This window comes from Asterias amurensis, chromosome 2 (genome assembly GCF_032118995.1).
Source record: "Asterias amurensis chromosome 2, ASM3211899v1".
In the NCBI taxonomy this organism is placed as follows: Eukaryota; Metazoa; Echinodermata; class Asteroidea; order Forcipulatida; family Asteriidae; genus Asterias; species Asterias amurensis.
In genome coordinates this window covers 29,944,871-29,966,113 of record NC_092649.1, presented here as the reverse complement: position 1 = coordinate 29,966,113, position 21,243 = coordinate 29,944,871, and the positions used below count along the sequence as shown (strand labels likewise).

The following is a 21,243-nucleotide window of genomic DNA, read 5'->3' as shown; positions in this document are numbered from 1 at the left end:
ATAGGGCTGCAGAAATCACATGTTCTTTCCTCTATGCTTCATTAAGATTATAGGAACGACCACATATGGGTGCCTGTCGGTGGATCGGAGGGCGTGCTCTGTGTGTAACTTTGTAAATGCAATCATCCGCCGTTTTTCTGAAAGCCCAACAAAAATAAAAGCGCATGTGTGCTAGCGCCCTCTCTTGACAGTTTCGAACTATGACTAACTGGTAACCTAAATATCGATTTACAACAAATGCGTTACCTTTACAGAATGGATACCAGTGAGTTAAGATGTCAGCTCCCATAGCAAGTAACAATTTGCACAGATTCTTTTTGCTCAGAACTAACTAAAACCTGTTCGGCTCAAAGAAAAACCACTTGAAGTGTTGGGTAAGTGTACTAAATTGCGAGATCTATTTAGCTCGCCCCAAACAAACAAGGACAAAGTCGCCCCTGCACATCGACGAATCTTGTCGCTCTGTCTGATCTGAATCTGATCTGAACGGCTTACCCCCCGGGACTTTTCAAATAAATGATTGTTATGGATGAAGAGTATAATTAAAATAAAAGTTTTTGAAATTATAAGTTTTTGAAATTATATTATCTTATATTATATAAACAATGATTTCACTCAGTGGCGAACTATATAAAGGCTTGTGGCGAATTACTTAGTTACCAGTATGATTATGAATGAGTGGGCAGGTTGCGTTTGATTGAGACTCTATTTCTATACTCTTTTGATAAGGTTTATCGCGAATAGCAAAATATCAAGAAAGGGCGTTGTTGAACCCACACAGGTATAGGCGTTGCGTGCGCGAGTCGTAGAAGCTGCATAGAAACCGCCCCATATTCCTTCCCACAATGCATTGCGTTTCTGAATCGCGATAAACCTTATGCCGTGGTGGCGGTGGTACGAATGTTATTTTTCACAAGTGCTAAAGTAAGGTTAAACCAATTACAACTACTTAGGTTAGGGTTAAGCTGTCACACCCAACTGTTAATATAAAAGAAGGGGCTTTAAAATTCAACCAACAACAATGTAAACAACAATGTAAACAACAACACAACAAAAACAACTAATTCAAAGTTACAATCATTCCAAATAGATGTACCATCAAAATTAATCATCTTAAACTGCCTACTTGTTATTTTGTCCTGGTAGGTCTACTAGCTTCTATATGGACCATATAAGTAGCTTTATCATTTCCGACCAGTAAATATATTTTAGATTAGATTAGATGGTGTATTTTTGCAGATAATTTTAACTTTGTGTCTTTGTGGTAGTTTATCTCACACCTGTATCAATCAAGGCAAATAAATACGAAGATAAAAATTCTTTGGCCTGAAATCCTTGTGTCCATCACGTGTTGTGCACAATGCGCAATCCTTGAAAAATTACAACCAATGCACAACAGTTTTCGGGAAAGCGTAGCATGCAAAACAGATACATATGGAACAGGGCAGCGAAGCCTCTGTGTATTTGAGAATTCTATATTAATTTGGTTTTACCCTTACACCGATGTAAGTTGGCACTGTTTACTCAGTACCTTCCCCGAGTTCTGTGAGAATTCTACATGTGTATGTAGCATGATCAGGATCACCCAAATCTTGGCACAATTTTTTCATCATAATGTATCCATAAATGTAAACTAAATATTTTGTTTTCATTTTCCCACAAGGATAACTAGAGAAGAAAGAGCCAAGAAAATTGATGTAACTCTACAAGTGCCCTCTATGGCAGAAAACTCACAACCTCTCTCCGCTGCCAACAACATGAAAATGTACGCCTTTGGCCAACATCTTATTAGAGGAGCTCAGGTTTTTTTCAAGACACCTTTAAGTTACGGGTTTGTCAACAAAAAGCCCGTACTGCCTGGCCGTATCCTTTTGTTTCTTCATTTGTATACAAATTATTAATTAGAAATCTGTGCATGGGTAGTGTGGCATATCAATAACTCTCGTCACTAACCCCTGGAACCCTCTGCTGAAAAACAAATGGTCTTAAGCAGTGCAATCTTATAATTGTTGGGCCAGTGTTTACAATTTGAGGGCTCGATCTTAACAAATTCAGAACTCCCTGTGCCAAGTTGTTTGTCAGACTGCAGGCCTGACACTTCATGGAGGCACGAGGGCGATGGCATCCATGCCCCCTGGTCATTGCCTCGGTGCCCTTGAAATGCGCCAGTATACTGCAGTAGAAATTTACAATACTGAGAAGCAAATGACTTGGTGCCCTTGCCCCTTCAAAAACAAAGCATACAGGCGCGAGACTGTAAACAACAGTATTGACCCCTTGCATGCGCATCACACTTCGACTGATACCACGCTCACCATGTTGGTGGTCAATATGTTTTTGTGTAAACGCCGCGTCACCTAAAATGCGCACTGCACTGAATAACACACGTTGACATAGACCACCAAAATTGCGCATCCTAGATTATTCTGATGATGGCGTCAGGTGAATTGGGTCAATTGATGTCAGACTGTACCTGGAAGTAAATTTCCTTGACCCTACTGATCTAAGATGTCCTGGTTTCGCCACTGCGTGTTGTGGAGCGGTTTCATGATATGACATCCGAGGAGGTTGCCGATATGTTCAGGGCGGTGCACATCATTGCCAAGGCTGTTGAAGTAGAGTATGAAGGGACTGCCATGTCACTTGGTTTACAGGTATTTCATTTAATTTGTCTTAACGAAAAAGGGAAACTTAGATATAGACACTTCAAATGGTGGAGTAACAATAACATAAAATGTTCTGCTCTCTTCAGCATTTGTATAGCAGAGTTGTCCATTACATCCATGACTGGACCCCAAGGCGCTGTACAAATTAAAACAGCTCCAAACAAGAGGCAGAAATAATCAAAGAGCATAAAAAGATTTCTTAAAATTAAAACCACAAAAATGGATCAGCCAATAATTAAAACAACACGCCTCGAAAGTTAAAAAGTTATGAAAATGCACTACAATAAAAAACATTAGTTTAATTAACAATACATACAAAGACATTTACAAATATACATGATTTTTTTTACTAGTAACCGATAAGCATTGTTAGGTAGGCAGCAGACAGGTGATCCAGCTTAATTTTGCCATGCTGTTTGGCTGTGGGCTCAAATTGCCTTCAAGCACACACAGCTACTTATAATCTCAGTCAATGCAGTGAACATCAACATAATTGTTGAAAGATGTCACTGAGTGTTAAATGCACCTAACGTTCATGGTTAAAGCACATAGTAAACCGCTAGCATTATTGTTATAATAAATATTATATGTTCCTTGGTTTTCTTTCAGGACGGACCTGATGCTGGTCAGACAGTTAAGGTAAATTTAATTCTCAATTTATTTGACAAAGTTCACAGGAATCACGATTCACGACGCACTGGGGTTGTTCTTTTGCCACAGGGAAGATGTTGTCACATATATGAAGATGAAGATTTTTAACGTCTTTTGACGTGAACCAGCGGGATACATGATCAGTGTTCCATGTCCAAACTTGCTCTAAACATTGAAGAGTTGCTTATATAATACACTCGTTTTAGACAGGCACTCCACAGTCGCGCTGAACCAAATTCTGAAGAAGTACATGAAAAGTTTGATGTCTGAAACAACTAGGAGCGACTGGACGTCGAAAGATCTACTGTTGCAGTCGTTCGGAACGACTCTGGAGCGCCTTGGTTTCAGACGTCATGAGCCAAGCCAATGTAAATGTTATGTTAAGTTCCTCTGTCTGAAACAAAAAGTTATTTAAGTCAACCTAGAGTCGCTCCTAATCTATTTGTTTCAGCACGACTCTGGCCCGCCTGTCTGAAATGGCTGTTAGAGTCCCCCAAAGTAATCTACAGATGCAATTTGTTGTGGCTCATAAACTTTGTCTTGTGAATCTATTTCAGCATGTTCACATTCATATCTTACCGAGGAGAAAGGGCGATTTTAGTCACAACGATGAAATCTATTCACATGTAAGTACCTTCCTTGTCAACTCAATTCGTTTTCAGCTTTTTTTATAGGCAGTGGACACTATTGGTAATTGTTCAAAATAGTTATCAGCATAAAAACTTACTTGGTAACAAGTAATGGAGAGCTGTTGATAGTATAAACAGTGTGAGAAACGGCTCCCTCTGAAGTAACGTAGTTTTCGAGAAAGAAGTAATATTCCACGAATTTGATTTCGAGACCTCAGAATTAGATTTTGAGGTCCCGAAATCAAGCATCTGAAAGCACACAACTTCGTGTGACAAGAGTGTTTTTTCTTTCATTATTATCTCGCAACTTTGACGACCAGTTGAGCTCAAATTTTATGCATATCTTAAGATATACCAAGTGAGGAGACTGGTCTTTGTCAATTACCAATAGTGTCCAGTGTCTTTAACAATGCATTTCTTGCACCATATTTATAAATACAGGTTTTAAGGATGAAGCGTTATATTCTCAGAGATTTTCCAGCAAGTCAAATTTGGATGAAGTCTGGTAAACTGACTTACCTGGTCACTGTTAAGTTCTAAATTTGAATCTGCTCAGTGTAAAAAAAGCTGTTGCTACCTCACATGTTTTACAGCAAGCCTTTGTATTGACCAATGCACAGACAACACATGACTTTGTATGTCAGATATCAAATAATAAACCACTAGGGAAACTGTCTGGGTATATTTCCAATGATTTGGGGGGTTCAACAACGTCATAAAGCACATCATTTCCTAATCCAATAATATGGCTTTCTACATTATCATTGAAATTATTGAAAGAATAGTCTACATTGAAAACTAGTACCTATTATGTTGTGATTAATTTAAAGAATTGTATAAATCTAATATGTTGAATTGCAATAGCGCCCTCTCCCATCAAAGACAGCACAGCCAACTGTCCTTACAAGTGGCTCTTTGCTTTTTAGTGCCTGCTTTAGTTTGTAGTTTGTGTTGTGGGTTTTACAATATTTACAACTTTGACATAGAATATCTTTTAAAAACAGCACGATATTCAAATGTTGACTTTTGAGTATTTTATTTAGACAAACTAGATTAATCTTCTCCCAGTATTTGTTCAAATAAAAACAGTGTATATGTGAAGGACGTTTTTACTCCAAATCTGTTTATTATGTAACTGTTCATGTAATTCTGCTGGCAGTGAATTGAATAGATTTATTTAATAAACCACTGAATGAAATAAATGAAGGTAGTTTTTTTCTGGCTTTGATTCTGGTCCAGTAATTATTTAGAGCTTCAAGCCCTCCCCTCACACATAGTGGATCACTGATACTCATTACATTTCATAGCTTTGTAGGATGTCACGGCCGAGTTGTTGAGAGCATCAAACTCAAGTTCCTGTAGTTAAAGGAACGTTGCAGAATTGGTAAGAAACAAAAATCGTGAAAATCACAGATTTACATGAAACTTATACGGTCTAATGATGATGATAGTAGAAAACATCCCTTGAAATGTTTCTGTCTGAAATCTCATATTTGATGAGAAATAAATAATCTTATTTCGCATTATTTCGCTTTTTATTGAGCGTTTTATTCATTTTTGTTTTTCACTACTCTCTCGTGACCCAGATGGCCGATTGATCTTGAACTTCTACAGGTTTGTCAGTTTATGTACATGGTGGATTACATAAAGTGCCAGGAACTTTTTGCTAGCAAAACCAATTCTGTAATGTTCCTTTAAGTTCACCCAGGGTTATAGATGGTTACCTGCGAGGGCAGAGGTTGATATTGTGTGGATTCAAATCCCCCAGAGCGTGGGAGGATCCGAGAAAAAAAGCTCTTCAGGTTGAAATTCAGTTCTACCAAAATTATTGATGCGAGTTTTCACCCGAATAATGCTTAAGGCCACTATTGGTAAGGGGCTACTAAAAGAATTACTACTAAAAGATAAAAATAACTCAGGGGAGCTGAAGGTAAAAATACATGTTCCTCTTAAAAAGGTCTAGATTTGAGGATGGTGGGAAATATGCACCAGGGATGTTCCAAAACAATAATTGGTTACGGAGACCCTAGATACAACTGTTGGAATAAATGAAGTCGTTCTTAACCATTTATTCATTAATATAAAATGCTAAAGAAGGGAGATGGTACTAATTTAATGACTAAACGGAAAGACCATTAATGGGCAACGCACAGATTAATCACTCGTTTATTCATGCATTGCTAATGAGGCCTCTCTTTTTTTGGCCTCATTTGGGGAACGTGTTAGAATTCGACCATTATGGGAGTTAATGTAATTACAGTTCTGAGGCGATTTCAATTTGCTTAAAATAGCTTTTAAAGACAACTCAAATGAAATTGGCAACTTGTGATTGTTTCTGGAGATCATGTAACTAGTGCTCAATCAAAACAGAAATTGAGTTCATGTAAGGTTAAGATGTGAACGCTATAAACCATACAATACAGGGCTTTTCTGGCAGGCGAAACACTACAATGTTCATATTGGAAATGTTTACATTTGTGGTCATAATTTACGTATAAATTAAAGAGTTGTAAAAGTATGCTTAAACAAGTTACGAGATGTGCCCCCTTTCGCGATGTGCCCCCTTTCGCGATAACCCCCTTTCGCGATGTGCCTCCTTTCGCGATGTGCCCCCTTGCGCTGGTTCAAATGATGCCCTAGTCATTTAGTTCTTTGTTCGACCAGAAATGAAATAAATTCATCGCTGTTTATAATTATGCACTAAACATTACTTTGGCTCTCAAGGGTTTTAAAAATCTGCTTGTACCAAGGCACTTGAACAAAGAGAAATATTTAAAGACATGTTTTTTAAGACGGATGAAAACTAAACAAAAGTTTTCCCACATGTGTCGGTTTGTGAGTCAGTGACAATAACGTTAGTCTTGACGACACAGGTGTGTAATGTATGGTTGGTTAGATGTAGCTGTGAAATCTATTAGCATATCCCCAGGTTTGACATAATTATGTTATACATTATAAATGACTATCAAGATCATTATGGTTGCCTTGGGGTGTATGTTTCAGTCGTTGTGCTAGTCACAATTTGTGACTTGATAAATTGCTTAACGTTCTCATTACATCATCAGACCTGCCAACATTGGTATCCCAGAAATAGGGACAAATCTGGACTGATTTTTGTTTTGTCGCGGGAGGTAAACATCGAGGCGAACCCCTTCTTTTTTCGATAAGTGCACTGGGTTCTTGGGACCAACGGCTTTACGTCCCATCCAAAGGACGAAGCAATGGTTAAGTGTCTTGCTTAAAGGACACAAGTGTCACGGCTGGGGATTTGAACCCACATTCTGCTTAAAAAAACACCAGAGTTTGAATTCGGTGCTCTTAGCCGCTCGGCCACGACACTTCCGATGCACTACCAATCCTAGTACATGGGACCTACAGCTTTAATGTACCATCCAAAGTGTCCTGAAACCCACTCTCTGTTGATCAGAAACGCCAGAGCTCGAATCTGGTGCTCTTCACCACTCAAGCACGACACACTGCTCTTTCAAAAACCACTTGTACTACATGCCTTTAAAGTCAGTCTTGCAAATGATTTTGATTTGAAGCATTCACACTCTGTAAAAATTGATTTGTTGTTGACGTTTGCAACAACCATATGTCATGTACACTCCCATTGAAGTGTAGTTGAGTATACATCATACTTTACATAGAAATTAGTTGCTAGTCAGGGGTCACTTGAGATACAAACAGCAGCTCTAATTGATTCATTTACTCACCAATTGAATTGAAGAAACAAATCAATATATAATGATAGGTCCCCGGTTTGAATGTGTATACCTACTCACATCCACACCCACACTGTATATTTTTAACACATTTTTGAACTTGGTTATTCAATAGATGGGATTGTTACTAACAGATGGAAATGAAAAAAGTACAACAGTAGGAAAAACAGTGTTGTGGAAAGCCAACACAAGCTGAGGGCAAAGCTGTATAAATTCTGCCCCATAGTCATTATCAAGTTTTAAAGATTGTCAATGTGACCGAGTTTTAAAGATTGTTAAGTACTTAGTGGCATATTGTGGCCGAGTTATCTATCAAATTGAGCTTTTAGTTCTGGTGGTTGAGTCACCAGAGTGTAGGTTTGAATCTAAGGCCCAATTTCATGGCTCTGCTTACCTTAAGCAAAGAATCGGCCCTAATGAAAGCAGGAAGTTCCCTGCTATGTAAAGCGCATTTAATGGGTTAGCACAGAATTTCTGCTTGTGCTCATGCAAACTCCATATTCTTCGCTTACAGAGCTAGCATAGAAATTTGGCGCTTGCACAGTCAGTGGAGAATGGTGATCATGAGTGCAAAATTAAATTGAAATGGGACCCTGGTGTGATCTTAACAACTATCAGCAAATGATGGGTCTACCGTTGGCCTTTAGTAAAAGGGCTGTTTGGGCTTGTGGTATCCTATACAGGGCTTGACTGCATTGCCTTTAAATATAAAGAACAAACATTTATTCACAGCAGATATGCAGATAATTAGCGAGCCAGTTATGTTTTAAGTGCGGCAGTCTCTGAGTCTCGCTGGTGACACTCTGCCTAATTAGATGGCTCCTGCATTCTCTAATGACTAGAGGGAGTTTGCCACACATTAAACAGTAAGATCGTTGGGTGGGGTTCCCCCTTCTTTCCACCATAGGTTCTCCAGTAATTAGTTACCGGTACACATGAGCCAGTAGTGGCAGTATGGTACATAACTTGCTGCATAATTCAAAAGGAATATGGTTTATCCAGTGTTAATCTTGAATTCAGTGTACAGGTGGGTGCTGTCACAAGAATAACAATGCTGGTTTGGAAGTCTTAATATTATGCAGTTTAAAGGCTGTTGGATATATGCAGATATTAGACCTATCTTCTATATTATAAAAGCGCTTAAATCGCATGGGCGCCGCCATTGTTGTTTGGCAAGTGGTGCCCGCACCCTGCTAAAATGATGTGGTAAATTTCGGGGTACCCGTGTTGGGGCATGTGTTGTGTGTGACGTCACAGTCAAAGCGCGAGCATGTAGTAACTTTGTGATTGAGTGCAGGCGTCCTTTGTGATGTCACAGTCACAGCGCGAGGACCAGTAACTTCGTGCGCACATACAGTACAGAACAATGCATGGGGGGGGGAGGCACGACGACAAGATGAAGACTGGTGGGGGTTATTAGAGCACGTTGTGTGGACAGGGAGATGGAAGGGGCATATGTAGTGGTACGTCTGTTGGAATAGGGCGGGGGAACGGCAAAAAATGTAGGGAACATAGTAAAAGGGCTGGAAAAATAATACGGAAAGGGGAAGAAAAAAAGGGACTAATAATGACATTGGACAGGGAAAAAATAAACTGGACAGAGAAAAATACACGAAACGGAGAACCACCTGACTGGTGGGACCCGCAGGAAACAGGGAAAGTTATGGGACGGCAAAAAGCGCAAAGAAAAATTCACGAACCGTGAATAGAAGGGGGTTAACCTGTTTCACTCAGCCCTAGGAGTAGGTGGTAATGGCCCCTGGTGGCAGTTGTTTGGGTGGACAGCCCAAATCAGACGAAATCTCATTAATCAAAAATGTTATTTTTACTCATCTTTTACGAGGTTGCTATCTCATGTAAATGTTTGGTTTTAATAAATAAAGTGTGGCTACTGGTCTTTAACAGTTACCATGTGACTTTGACATGTTGTCTGCATGTTTTTAAAGTGTGAAACTGTCAGTGCAATAAGGGTTTACAGAAGTAAACTACAGGCCTGACACTTCACAGCGGCAACGAAGGCGATTGCCTCCATGAAATACTCTAACAGTAGAAATTTACAATTTCCTCATAGGGTGCCTTTTCCAAGGAGAAAATGCCTTGGTGCCCTTGCCCTTTCAAAAATGAAACATACGGGCCTGAAACTAAATGTAAACATATCGTCATGTTTTTGTGGTTTTGTTGTTTGTTTGTAAATAAATCAAATCAAACCTTGAGGTACATGTATGTATCTTAAATTTCTTTATTTTGAGAAGACGACAGCTTTTAAAATGTATCTCAGATTAATTTATTAAGGAAGTGATTACAACCACTCTCAGGTTTCCACTTCCAGATCTTTAGTCATCTTAAGACCTTGCTTCGATGATTGAAGACAACTGCGTGCAATAATATTGTTAATTCGGTAGTGTGATTGAGTTATTCAGCCAATGCAATAAGACAGCATGCGGTGTGACATTAAGCAATCATACTAATAAATCTGTTAGGTGTTCAGGTTGTTGTACTGTTGTTGTTTTTTCTTGGTGATTCCTTTTCCTATAAGCATCGATAGTCCAGGAACAAAGACACCTTTGAAAAGATCTTTCAATGTTTACAAATAAATAATGAACAAAACATTAAGAAACTAACTTGACTAGAAATGTTATACGTACCGGTTTACTACTTTGTGTTGTAAGTAGAAAATGTTGCAATGTAATCCTTGCTTACTTGTACTTTTTTTTCTCTCTTTCGTTTGACCAACAAGATGTTGTTGATGTGTGAGGCAGTAGTTACATCTGTCTCAAATCTCTTCTTTGTAAAGACATAGAAATTTAGTTTAGCCCCAGTTATTATTATTATAATGCACATAGCATCATTGGAGAAGGGCTCCCTCTACTCGTGGTCAAAAGAAGGTTGCTCTTTAGCCCATCCAATTCGCCACACGTATACACACATGTGTGTTTCCGTAGTTTCAACATCAATTTCCTAAGATGGTAGCATGATGGCAGTGGACACTATTGGTAATTACTCAAAATAATTATCAGCATAAAACCTTACTTGGTAATGGGGAGAGGTTGATAGTATACAACATTGTGAGAAACAGCTCCCTGTGATGTAACGTAGGTTTTGAGTTTTTAGTAATTTGTCACTAAAATAATTATTTGAATTTGATTTCAAGACCTCAGAATTACATTTTGAGGTCTCGGAAGTCAAGCATCTGAGTAAGGGGGGAAATGCACATGCAAGGCTTTCAAAATGGGGTCCTCTGAGGCAGGGAAGAAATCATTAACCACTAACCTGAATGCTGTTTTAATAAAGGAGTAATGAAGCAAGATTAATGGGTTCGTACCAGAGGTGGAATTTAATATACAATATCATAATCAATATACTGGTTTAATCAAGAATAGACCTATATTCCCATCTCACCAAAGCGTATGTCAGGATTAACCCTGGATCATGACCAGCATTTCTCAAGTTGAATGCGTTATTTTAGCTCATGATATTGACCACTATGCGTCTCTCAAGACACCGACCTTTACACAAAATGGATTTCTATCTTGGGATGATTTTTTAATCCATTAATTTTTTTCCGGGGAAAACTGGGAAAACCATGGAGGATGTTAAAAGCGTCAATGCTAGAAAATGTTTTCTTTCTTTTCACGGCACAAAGGGTTACAGTAACTGAACGCTGAATCAATACATATGATCCAAGGCTTCGGTTAATAATAACGAAGGGCAAGGAGACTGTACTGAGACGTTGTAATTAAAAAACACGAGACAGTTTTTATAAAAAAGGAGTTTGGAGGCCACCGTGTGGACACTGTAGGGAGGAAGGAGCAGAAAAAAGTAAATGTTGATACCACATGGATTGAGGTTTGGGCAATGCAGCTTCCATGAGGTACTGATGAGATGTTGTATACAAAAATAAACATGTATAATAGTGTTGTGGATCTATGTTGATGGAGGGACAACTTGCTTAATGAATCAGACGTACTGCTTAATGTCCCATCCGAAGGACAAAAGAATGATGGTCAAGTATCTTGCTTGGGGACACAAGTCCCAGGACTGAGACTCCAACACTGATCAGAAACACCAGATCTTGAGTATGGTGCTCTTAACTGCTCGACGACAACATGCCGCAAATGTTTTACACTTATGTTTCCCAAGATTCTAAACTATTTAAATTTGTTGGGGTACCCACTTATAGTGAATTTCAAACTAGCCTTTCCTCACCAAGCATGCTCTGTGGTCCGTTGTTTTTGGAAGACCTCTGCTCTGGGTTGCGGGGTCATGGGTTCGAGTCCCAACCAGGTGGCCTTTGAAACTTTAACAAAAAGATTAGAGTACACAGGGCCTGTCACACGTCGGTATTGGTAAAACCCAATTAATTTTCGTTATCCCAGTGCAATGATTTGGTAATGAAATATATGATTACTCTGTTGACATTATTGTTGCGGGCCATTGAACAGAAACATCTACGTGAGAGTAAGTGTCCCAGGCCCCGCTACTTTGTTTTCATAAGGGAACAGTGAGGTGATTCCTTCAGTATCACCAGTGAAGTAATCATGTTTGGTATCCAAATACCTCGTGTACTTTGCCGTTCTGGCCATGAGATGCACTAACCACAAATCAGCACCAAGAAAGCTTGTGGTTGACCCTGCAACAGTCTTAAAAGCCACCTCAGCAACTGACAGATACTGAAATTTAAAAATAAAACTCCAACTTCCAAAATCAATTAGAAACTTCTTAGTAGGTGAAAAACTAGACCAAATCATCAGCAATTTGACAGAACACTAAAGTACTTCAGACATAACAGATAAATAAAAGCTCAGATTTTACTTAATTTGTCAGATTTTAAATCCATACGAGACGAAAAAACATCAAGTTTGATAAACAAAAGCTCATATTTGTCAGATTTTAAATCCATACGAGACGAAAAAACATCAAGTTGACACTTGGTACAGGAAGTCAAAGTGTAACATGGTCAGGTGCGTGGCAAAATGACAGTATATTAATGTAGCGAAATTACCCGCCAAAAGGAATGAAGCAGGAAGCAATGCCAGCGATGCAGAAGAACAAAACCCAATGAGAGATGTTGTTATCTGGTTATATCCACTCCATTTATCACAACAGCCTCAGAAAACTTACATCTTACTCTCCTCCCTTCAGCCCTCCCCCTCCCCCCCTCCCCCTAAAGTGCTGATCAATATTCTATCTGTAAGACTTTTACGCCCGGCATATCATTTTTGTGAGTTGACCGTAAACGGATGGGCAGTACCATCTCCAAATTGTATTAGGTACTCTTCATTTCACGCTTGTAAGATGTACAGGGCTATTGGGGGCTTGTGTATTAGGGGTATAGGAGTAATCTCATATAGCGCCTCCCAATTGAAAACGATGCTGTAATTGACTTGGAGGCATGTATCCACTGTACTGTGTTGGGTTTCTCCAATTAGGAAACCTGATTTACTGCTTACGTGTACACAGGTTGCTGAATTGTAATTCTGTATTTGAATAAAAGGGAACACGTCAAATACATTGCTACAAGATCAGCCAACATTTTGATTATGCATCTCTTCTGTAGACAGTAGACCCATACAGTTTCCATTCTAAGAGAAATCAGACCACTAAAGACTGAATGTTATGCATTCCTTGAGAAACCAGTGTCATTACTGGGGCAAGGCTTCGGGGCACAAGCGCCTTCCCCAATTGATATCCTTGTCTCTACCCCTCCCGGTCCCCCCTCTTGGTCCACCCCTACCCCCACTCAAAATGACCTTCAGCATCCAAAAGTACCATCTGAAGCAATATGTTACAGCTTTTGTGTTGTTAGTTCATTGGTTACAAACATGCCTATTAGCATGTAGACAATTCGTGTTACCAGCTCCACCTCAGATTATCTTACCAAAATTGGTAAATTGCATACACGAGCACTAAAAAAAGGCTTATTCAAGAAAAGTGCAAACAAAACTACGGATTTAATTGCCAGAAGTAGCCCAATAAAAGTTGGGGCACCTTTTCGTCCGTCACCATCCCCCAATATTTACCCAAACATGAGTGAGTTCTTATATACATATTCCTCACTGAAGACACTTAGTCTTTTTGACCTTTGTCTGACATCATTGACACCTACTTGCATATATCTTTACAATCCAAAACACCTACAAGACACTTCAAAACCAATTTTATTTTGCCTAGTTAGTTGCATAGGCACTTCTCAAGTCAAGTTAAGTTACACGTTTTGTCGGGTGACTAGTCTTTGACTGAAGGATGTCAGACTGTTCAGCTGAGCAGTTCAATGCCGCGTTCATTTCGGGGTTTCTCGGCTGTTTCATTAAACACTGACAACAAAGAAAGAAAAAATCATCTGGTTTGCAAAGCAGCATATTTGTCTTTATCTACCAATACATGCTAATCCACAAATCAGATGCTTGAACTGGAGGGTGGTATAAAAACCTCTAACCTATTCCCAGCGTTCATGATGCACACTGCTTATTGTGAGTGTCAATGCGCCACGCTCCGCATACGGTCAGTGCAAAAATTACATTCTAAACTTTTCTCAAGTAAAAGCAAAAACACAACCTAACCTCATTGACTTAATGAGGCTGGAAGCTACATACGTTTTCGTCCTCGTTGGATATGGGACGCAGAAGTGCTATATTTTTCCGTATTCCACTAGCGCTTGTGTGATAACTTATAGTGTTTACGGCATCAAATGTTTTTTCGGGGGGGAGTCTGGTGAATGTTTCCCACATTCATGTCAGTCATTTAAAGGTTCCTCTTTGGGGGAATTGGCCTCTTCAGGGTAAACTGCATTGTATCTGTCAATCGCTCAAACCTGCACTTTGTCTGCAAACAGCTAAACTTTTCACAGCATTTCAGTGTAATTCACGCATAAAATTCCCTGCTGCTGACGTATTCCTGTATTGCTGAAAATACATCCGTTCTTACACAAATTGGGCTCCAGTCAAGGGTTTCATATGGCAAGTCAGTGCTGCATGAATGCACGCACTCCCCGTCAATCTTTATACGGCATTTCCTACTGACTGGATCGAGTACACAGGGGGCTACATGCGTATTCTGCAAAAATGCTAAATAAAACTCAAGTACGAACAACAGTAGAACAAGACAAGTTCTCAATTGACCTGGTCTACAATCAAGTATATCTGAGCATGCCTCTAGTTGACAGTCACCAGGGACAATGAAATCCATTTGGGGCAAGAAAGGATGTGTAAAAATAAAAGATGCCATCGTTTTTCTTCAGTCATCAGCGTGTCCATCTTATAAGAGTAGATGAGCTGTACATAATCTTAATAGCTGTTCACTTTAAGGGTCTGACATGCTTAACTTCCCACATTTCCTCTCTGTGACTTGAAACAAGACTAAGTCGATTCCTTCTCCAAGGTTGATCAGACATGTCCATACGGTGCGTTTTCTAGGGGGGACAACTGTTTCTAGTAAGTTTGATTTTGAGTACAATATGTACACAGATCTCTTAAAGACACTTACACTTTTGGTAATTGTCAAAGACCAGTCTTCTCACTTGGTGTATCTCAACATATGTACAAAATAACAAACTTGTGAAAGTTTGAACTCAACTGGTCTTCGAAGTTGCCAGATGGAAGAAAAAAAACACCCTTGTCACACATACCTATGTAGTTGTGTGCTTCGAAATGTATGATTTCGGGACCTCAAAATCTAACTCTGAGGTCTCGAAATCAAGTTCAAATAATATTTAAGTGGAAAATAGCTTCTTTCTTTGAAACTACGTTACTTCAGAGGGAGCCGTTTCTCATAATGTGTCATACTATCAACAGCTCTCCATTGATAGTTAACAAATAAGTTTTTATGCTAACAATTATTCTGAGTAATTACCTATAGTGTCCAGTGCCTTTAATCACCGACCAGCGGGAATTCAGATTTTCACGCTCACTCTCATGATTAATTTGGCTTTAGAGAGTATAATTTCCACGATAACTTTAATCCATGACTTAAACCCACGTAAAAACATGAAATTTTCACATAATATGTTGAAAGATTTCTCTTTTAACAAAATGTGACTTTCCTTGTGAATCGGCCGCAAGTCACAGTTATGCTGTAAACTGCGACTGACCTCCCATCCTGAACACAATGGTAGCAGTCAAACAATCTCAAACAAAAGCATGGACGCCTCGATTTGGGTTTATGCATTCCCCCCCCCCCTCCCATAAAAGGAAGATATCTAGAGCTTAAAAATGTCAGTACCGTCTTTGTGAGGAAAGCATAGCATAACACGTTGAGTGCATCCACTTAGCATGCTATGCCATGTAATGCCTATTTGCCACGTACGTGCGTGTTTACAACACTTGCTGTCGCATCCCCCTGGACACGCTGTGTGTCAGGGAGTTTGTTTCTTGTATACACGCCTTCCAGTGGGTAGCGGTTCAGTAGAGTGTGTTGGCTCTGAAAAGGAGCGGATTGGTTCTTTCTATGTTTCAACTAGTGTCCTCATTAATCGCATCAGGAAAATTATTTTCTCTCAGAGAAGCACATTCTCTGATTATGCGCATTTCCATTTCCAACAATCTGGTGTGGGTTTAAAGTTGTTAAAACAACCAGCTGCAAAAGCAGTACATAAAACAGCTTAAAGCTCCAAAAGTACATGGAATAAGAAATCCCAAGCAAGCTTAGTGATGCTTGAAAGCTGTGCATGTGTGCAAACTAAGAAGTATCAATAAGTATAACTGAGGGTATTTCTTTTAGGAGGAGTGATGGCTCTGAAGAAAGCCGATGTGATAATGACGAATACTACTAGACTCATCTAGTTGAAAAAAAAAGGGTAAAATGAGTCGGTTTGGAACAATATACTCTGCCTGTCTTCAGGAGACAACAACAAGGTAGTAAACAGCCAAGAGCTTTGACACTCTGCACTCCTAGGTTTCTCTTGATGGTTTCATAATGGTGCAGTCCAGTTCATCAATGCAAACAAGTATTAATGGTTCACATTTCAGAAGCAGGCACTTTTTCAAAGGCTAAACAAATCCATGTACAAAATTTATGATTTTGACAAAATCTTTGTGAAAATGGCGACAACCTGCCCTATTTACATGAATATCGTAAACTTTGATGACAAAAATATTTTTTAAATTATAACAAACTCGACCGAATAGTGTCATCTGTACAATAGAATCGCACATCTTACTGTGTTATTAATAATGTGCATTGCCCTTGAGCTCTTAGGATGAAGTTGCATCTATCATAATATCCATTATTATTACTGCTATTATCATTCAGCCATGCAATTTGCAGCATATAGAATGTTGTGTAGTTCCGGTTCTATTTGTGTACCTATCCCTAAGGCCAAACTATGTATTTTATATTCTCTCCATACCAAAAGGGAATTTCATCTCTAACCTCCATTCTTGCGATATTAAAAGCTTTGGGCAGTGAGCAAGAAATAACAAAAACACTTTTTGGAATTTCTGCTTTTTTCTCTGTGACCAACAAAGATATGACATTTCAAAAGAAACATTTCATGTTTACTCATTTCATGTAAAAACACCTCCATGCATATAAAGGAAAGTTCCGTTGTGCTGTGGGAATATTCAAGTCATTTTCCCCTCAAGTCGAAATTTAATTAAATTGTTACCAGCCAGCAGAGACAGTTGAAAAACAAATGTTACTAAACCTTCACAAAATTTAGTGGCCCAAGAATTGTGTAATGTAAAACTGTTCAGCATTGTTCAAAAAGATTCACCGGATTTTGGTGACTACAGTGGCCCAAAGACATTTTCACTGGGCTTGGGCCAGCGAGCGAGCGTTACTTCTTGCCCTTGAGTTTTAAAGACCTTTCCTGTACAAATGGAATTAGATGTTTAATTGTACAGCTGATATTATATATTCAACAAAATAAAGACAAGTTATAGAATTGGATTGTTCTTACACAATTCCCAGGGCGTCACACAGCATTAAGTCAAATTTCTTTATGGGCAACGATACATTTTGTTTTAATGGACAGCTATGCGCGAGGCGTAAATGTAATACATTAATGGCGTGTCGCTTGAGTGGTTAGGTGCCTCGTACTCAAGTCCTTGTGGCTGAGTCGTCAGAGTGTGGGTTCCAATCCCAGTCATGACACTTGTGCCCTTCAGCAAGATATCATAAGTTTCTCTTCACCCCAAGGGTAAAATGAGTACCTGTGAAGGCAGAGTTGGTACTTGTGAATTATTTAGCTTAATAGTGGGCTTTGACCGCACAGGCTGTATAATCCCTAGGGAGCTAAGATGGTCTAAGGGAATGAAATAAATGGCCCAGTGACCAGGGATAATAATGTGTGAAGCGCAATGATCAGTCTTTGGAATTGCGCTATGGGGACTATAAGAGTCGAATTCACATCAAATCATTCCTTACTGATAGAACTAATCTTGATATTTTAACCCCTTCACCTCAGAACAGATATTACTCTTATTATGTCTCACTAATTATTATTATTTATTTTTTTACCTTGTTACAGCTGCAGGACCATGATCATGTCTCGTTTGATGCTATAGATGCAGCCAGGGAATGGCGCAGTGAGGAAGACATGGCTCAGGAGGCTACCAAACTACGCAAACTATTTCCACAATCCTACACACAAGATTTGTGATGTCAGGTAAACCTAATCTCCGTCTTTCCAAACTCAGGTTTTTTTTAACTATCGAGATTTAGCAAAAAGAATTTTAAAAACAATTTTAAATGTGTAATTTTATCTAATTTGCGCAAAATTATGATTAGAGTTATCTAGGCGGATAGTATCGCAGTAATGTTTTTATGAGTTGACATACGGGATGTTCCATTCAATGAGTCGAAGCCTTGATGAATGGAACCTTCCAACTGTCAATGAAAGAAAACATTCTCTCTATTGCCCAAATCAAAAAACATTCATTATTTGGTTTATTTAATTAACCAAGATATTTATCCAAGTAGATCGTTGTCATTGGGTTGGAAGATAACACTGTCATAAGAATAAACCAAATATTTAAGATTGTGATCTGGCATCCACTACGTCAGGTTATTTTGTGGTTAATACAAAGTGTGGTGTAGCGTACAGAAGAAGAAAGGAGGGGACCAAAATTTGGCGCGAATTTAACCGAAATGCATGGTTTATTGGGCAGACCTTGTAGCATGAATGACGTGTGACCACCAATCCTCCAATCAACTGACAAGGCTCTTGTTATGTGTTACATTATATAGTGGAGGTGTAAGACAAGACATTGGCAATAATTTATGTTCTCTGGACATACCAGTCGTAATTTGTAATGTTTTTAATGATTTTAAATTTCATGTAGATATACATATTTGTTAAATAGTTCAGATGGTTAAACAAAAATTCAGAATATGTTTTATGAAGCATAGTTCGGTTCAGAACTTTCACAGGATTAATAACGATGTGAAAGTGCAACAGTCCTAACAACGTCTGTCACACTGCCAACATTATGTCAATGTAACAAGTGGAGAATCAGGATTAGTCACTTTGTGAAACTACAAATATTCCTCATCAATATTGCTTTGAGTTTACAGTGATTATTATGTTAAGTATTATTGAGATAATCATAACATGGTGTAACAACAAACTTAATTTTCCTATATATATGTAAAGTATGTGGATAAAATACTGTATGAAAATTGTGTACAAACAACAAAATTGTGTACAAGTTTGTTTATTTTGACGGATTCAAGACTTTATGATAGCGAATGAACCACTGGACTGGGGGAAGGGGACTAATAAACAAATAAATGCAAGATAGTCAAACCATTTAAATGACTGTAATGATGAAGCTATAATATGGTAATTCTAATTACTGAAGTATGTTTTATATCTATCTATGGCATGTCCTGTGCGGCCACGGTCTACTGCATTGGACTCAAGTTCCGATAGCTTAATCATCCGAGTCTGGGTTTGATTCCTACAATCCTGGCCAAAATGCTTGGGCCACCCATTCCTATCATCAGTATATAAAACTATTCCCTGTCCACTTCCCACTGACAATAACCATTGTCTCCCTCTCCCACATGCAAGGCTCTGGTTCAGGATTCAAATTGGTATCAACAGAAATGATATAGGGAGGAAATAAATCACTGGGCGAACACGAATTCAGTAAACGCTACTCACTGTTTACTTTTTGCAATGCACTGCCTCTTTAAGCTAGCATTTTAAAGAATCAATCAACGTTGTGAATGCTGATTTGGACACATACAAAACGTAGCTCAGGGGGTGATGATGTGATATTGACCAGTTCATATTAAACAATATGTTATTTAGGAAGCTGCCATCACCATATGGTTGGGTAGAGCACAATGCATGTTGTCAGATCGAATGCTAAGCATAGTTCTGTTGAGGGCCCAACACTCCATGCTGCAACACTTCATGCCCCAACACTAATGCTCCGTTATCAATGTCATTTTTGTATTGTATTGAATCTAAATGTCATTTGTAGAATGTATGTTTCAGGCCTGTATGCTTCATTTTCAAAAGGGCAAGGGCACTGAGACATTTTACCCTTGCGACGATGTAAAGGGAACCTTATGAGGAAATTGTAAAAAAAAAATTACTGTCGAGCATTTCAAGGGCACCAAGGCAATGACCATGGGTCACGGATGCAATGCAATCACCTTTGTTACCTCCATGAAGTATCAGGCCTGATATTGTTTTTATAGTTTTATTAGAGCTGTATGTTGGGAGAGTTGCAAAAACTTGCATGAGGAAGCCATTTTTTATAACAATAAAAACACGGTTTAGTGCACACGGGGACCAGACTAGACTGCACAATGGGTTGTTCTACATTTGTACAGAAATAGGCATCAACAGTCACATGACCAAAGAAAAAAATGTATGTCACAATTCTCTCTTTTTACGTCTATAGGTTAATGACTCTTAAAGCCATTGGACCCTTTCGGTACAGAAAAAAAAAAAAAAGTTCACAGATTTACAAATAATTTACAGGGTTTATAGAAGGTAATGGTGAAAGACTTCTCTTGAAATATTAGTCCATGAAATGCTTTACTTTTTGAGAAAACGGTAAAACAATATAAATTCTCGTTAACGAGAATTACGGATTTGTTATAAACACATGTCATGACACGGCGAAACGCGCCAGGAGTGGGTTTTCCCGTTATTTTCTCACGACTCCGATGTCCGATTGAGCCTAAATTTCCACAGGATTGTTATTTTATATATAAGTTGTGATACACGAAGTGTGGGACTTGGACAATACTGTTTACCGAAAGTGTACAATGGCTTTAAAAGAACAGATGTGTGTACATTATATTTTTTTAAGGAACGGTTTTTTTTAGAATTGAAATAAAACTTTTGTAAAGAATCAATACTAATGACGTTAAAGATTGATTTTTGTTTGCCTGAAGGTGTTTTTAATGTTGACTATAATCCTATTAAATACAAATTAGGGTTGAATCTAGATTGATTAAAATGGGGGAAAATACTACCTTCTGGTGTTAAGTTTTGGTTGGCTGAAAAACATTGGGAGGTCAGAAAGTGTGTCATGTGTATGTTTCATACAAGTTTATTTTGCAATTTACAAATTTTTAATTCTGATGTGTTTGTAATTGCTGTGCACCTCTGAA

At 38.6% G+C, this 21,243-nt stretch overlaps 2 protein-coding genes across 2 annotated transcripts in view; one reads left to right on the top strand and one right to left on the bottom strand.

The window, feature by feature from the left end:
• Positions 1–21,243, bottom strand: part of LOC139933819 (uncharacterized) — a 68,747-nt gene that overhangs the window by 31,957 nt on the left and 15,547 nt on the right. The gene's annotated exons all lie outside the window — the stretch shown is intronic.
• Positions 266–20,987, top strand: LOC139933928 (bis(5'-adenosyl)-triphosphatase-like). Its single transcript, XM_071928165.1, has 6 exons — positions 266–374; positions 1,664–1,863; positions 2,509–2,654; positions 3,276–3,305; positions 3,875–3,943; positions 18,137–20,987. The coding sequence occupies exons 2-6, from the start codon at positions 1,719–1,721 to the stop codon at positions 18,266–18,268; spliced, it is 522 nt and encodes a 173-aa protein (XP_071784266.1). The 5' UTR covers positions 266–374; positions 1,664–1,718; the 3' UTR covers positions 18,269–20,987.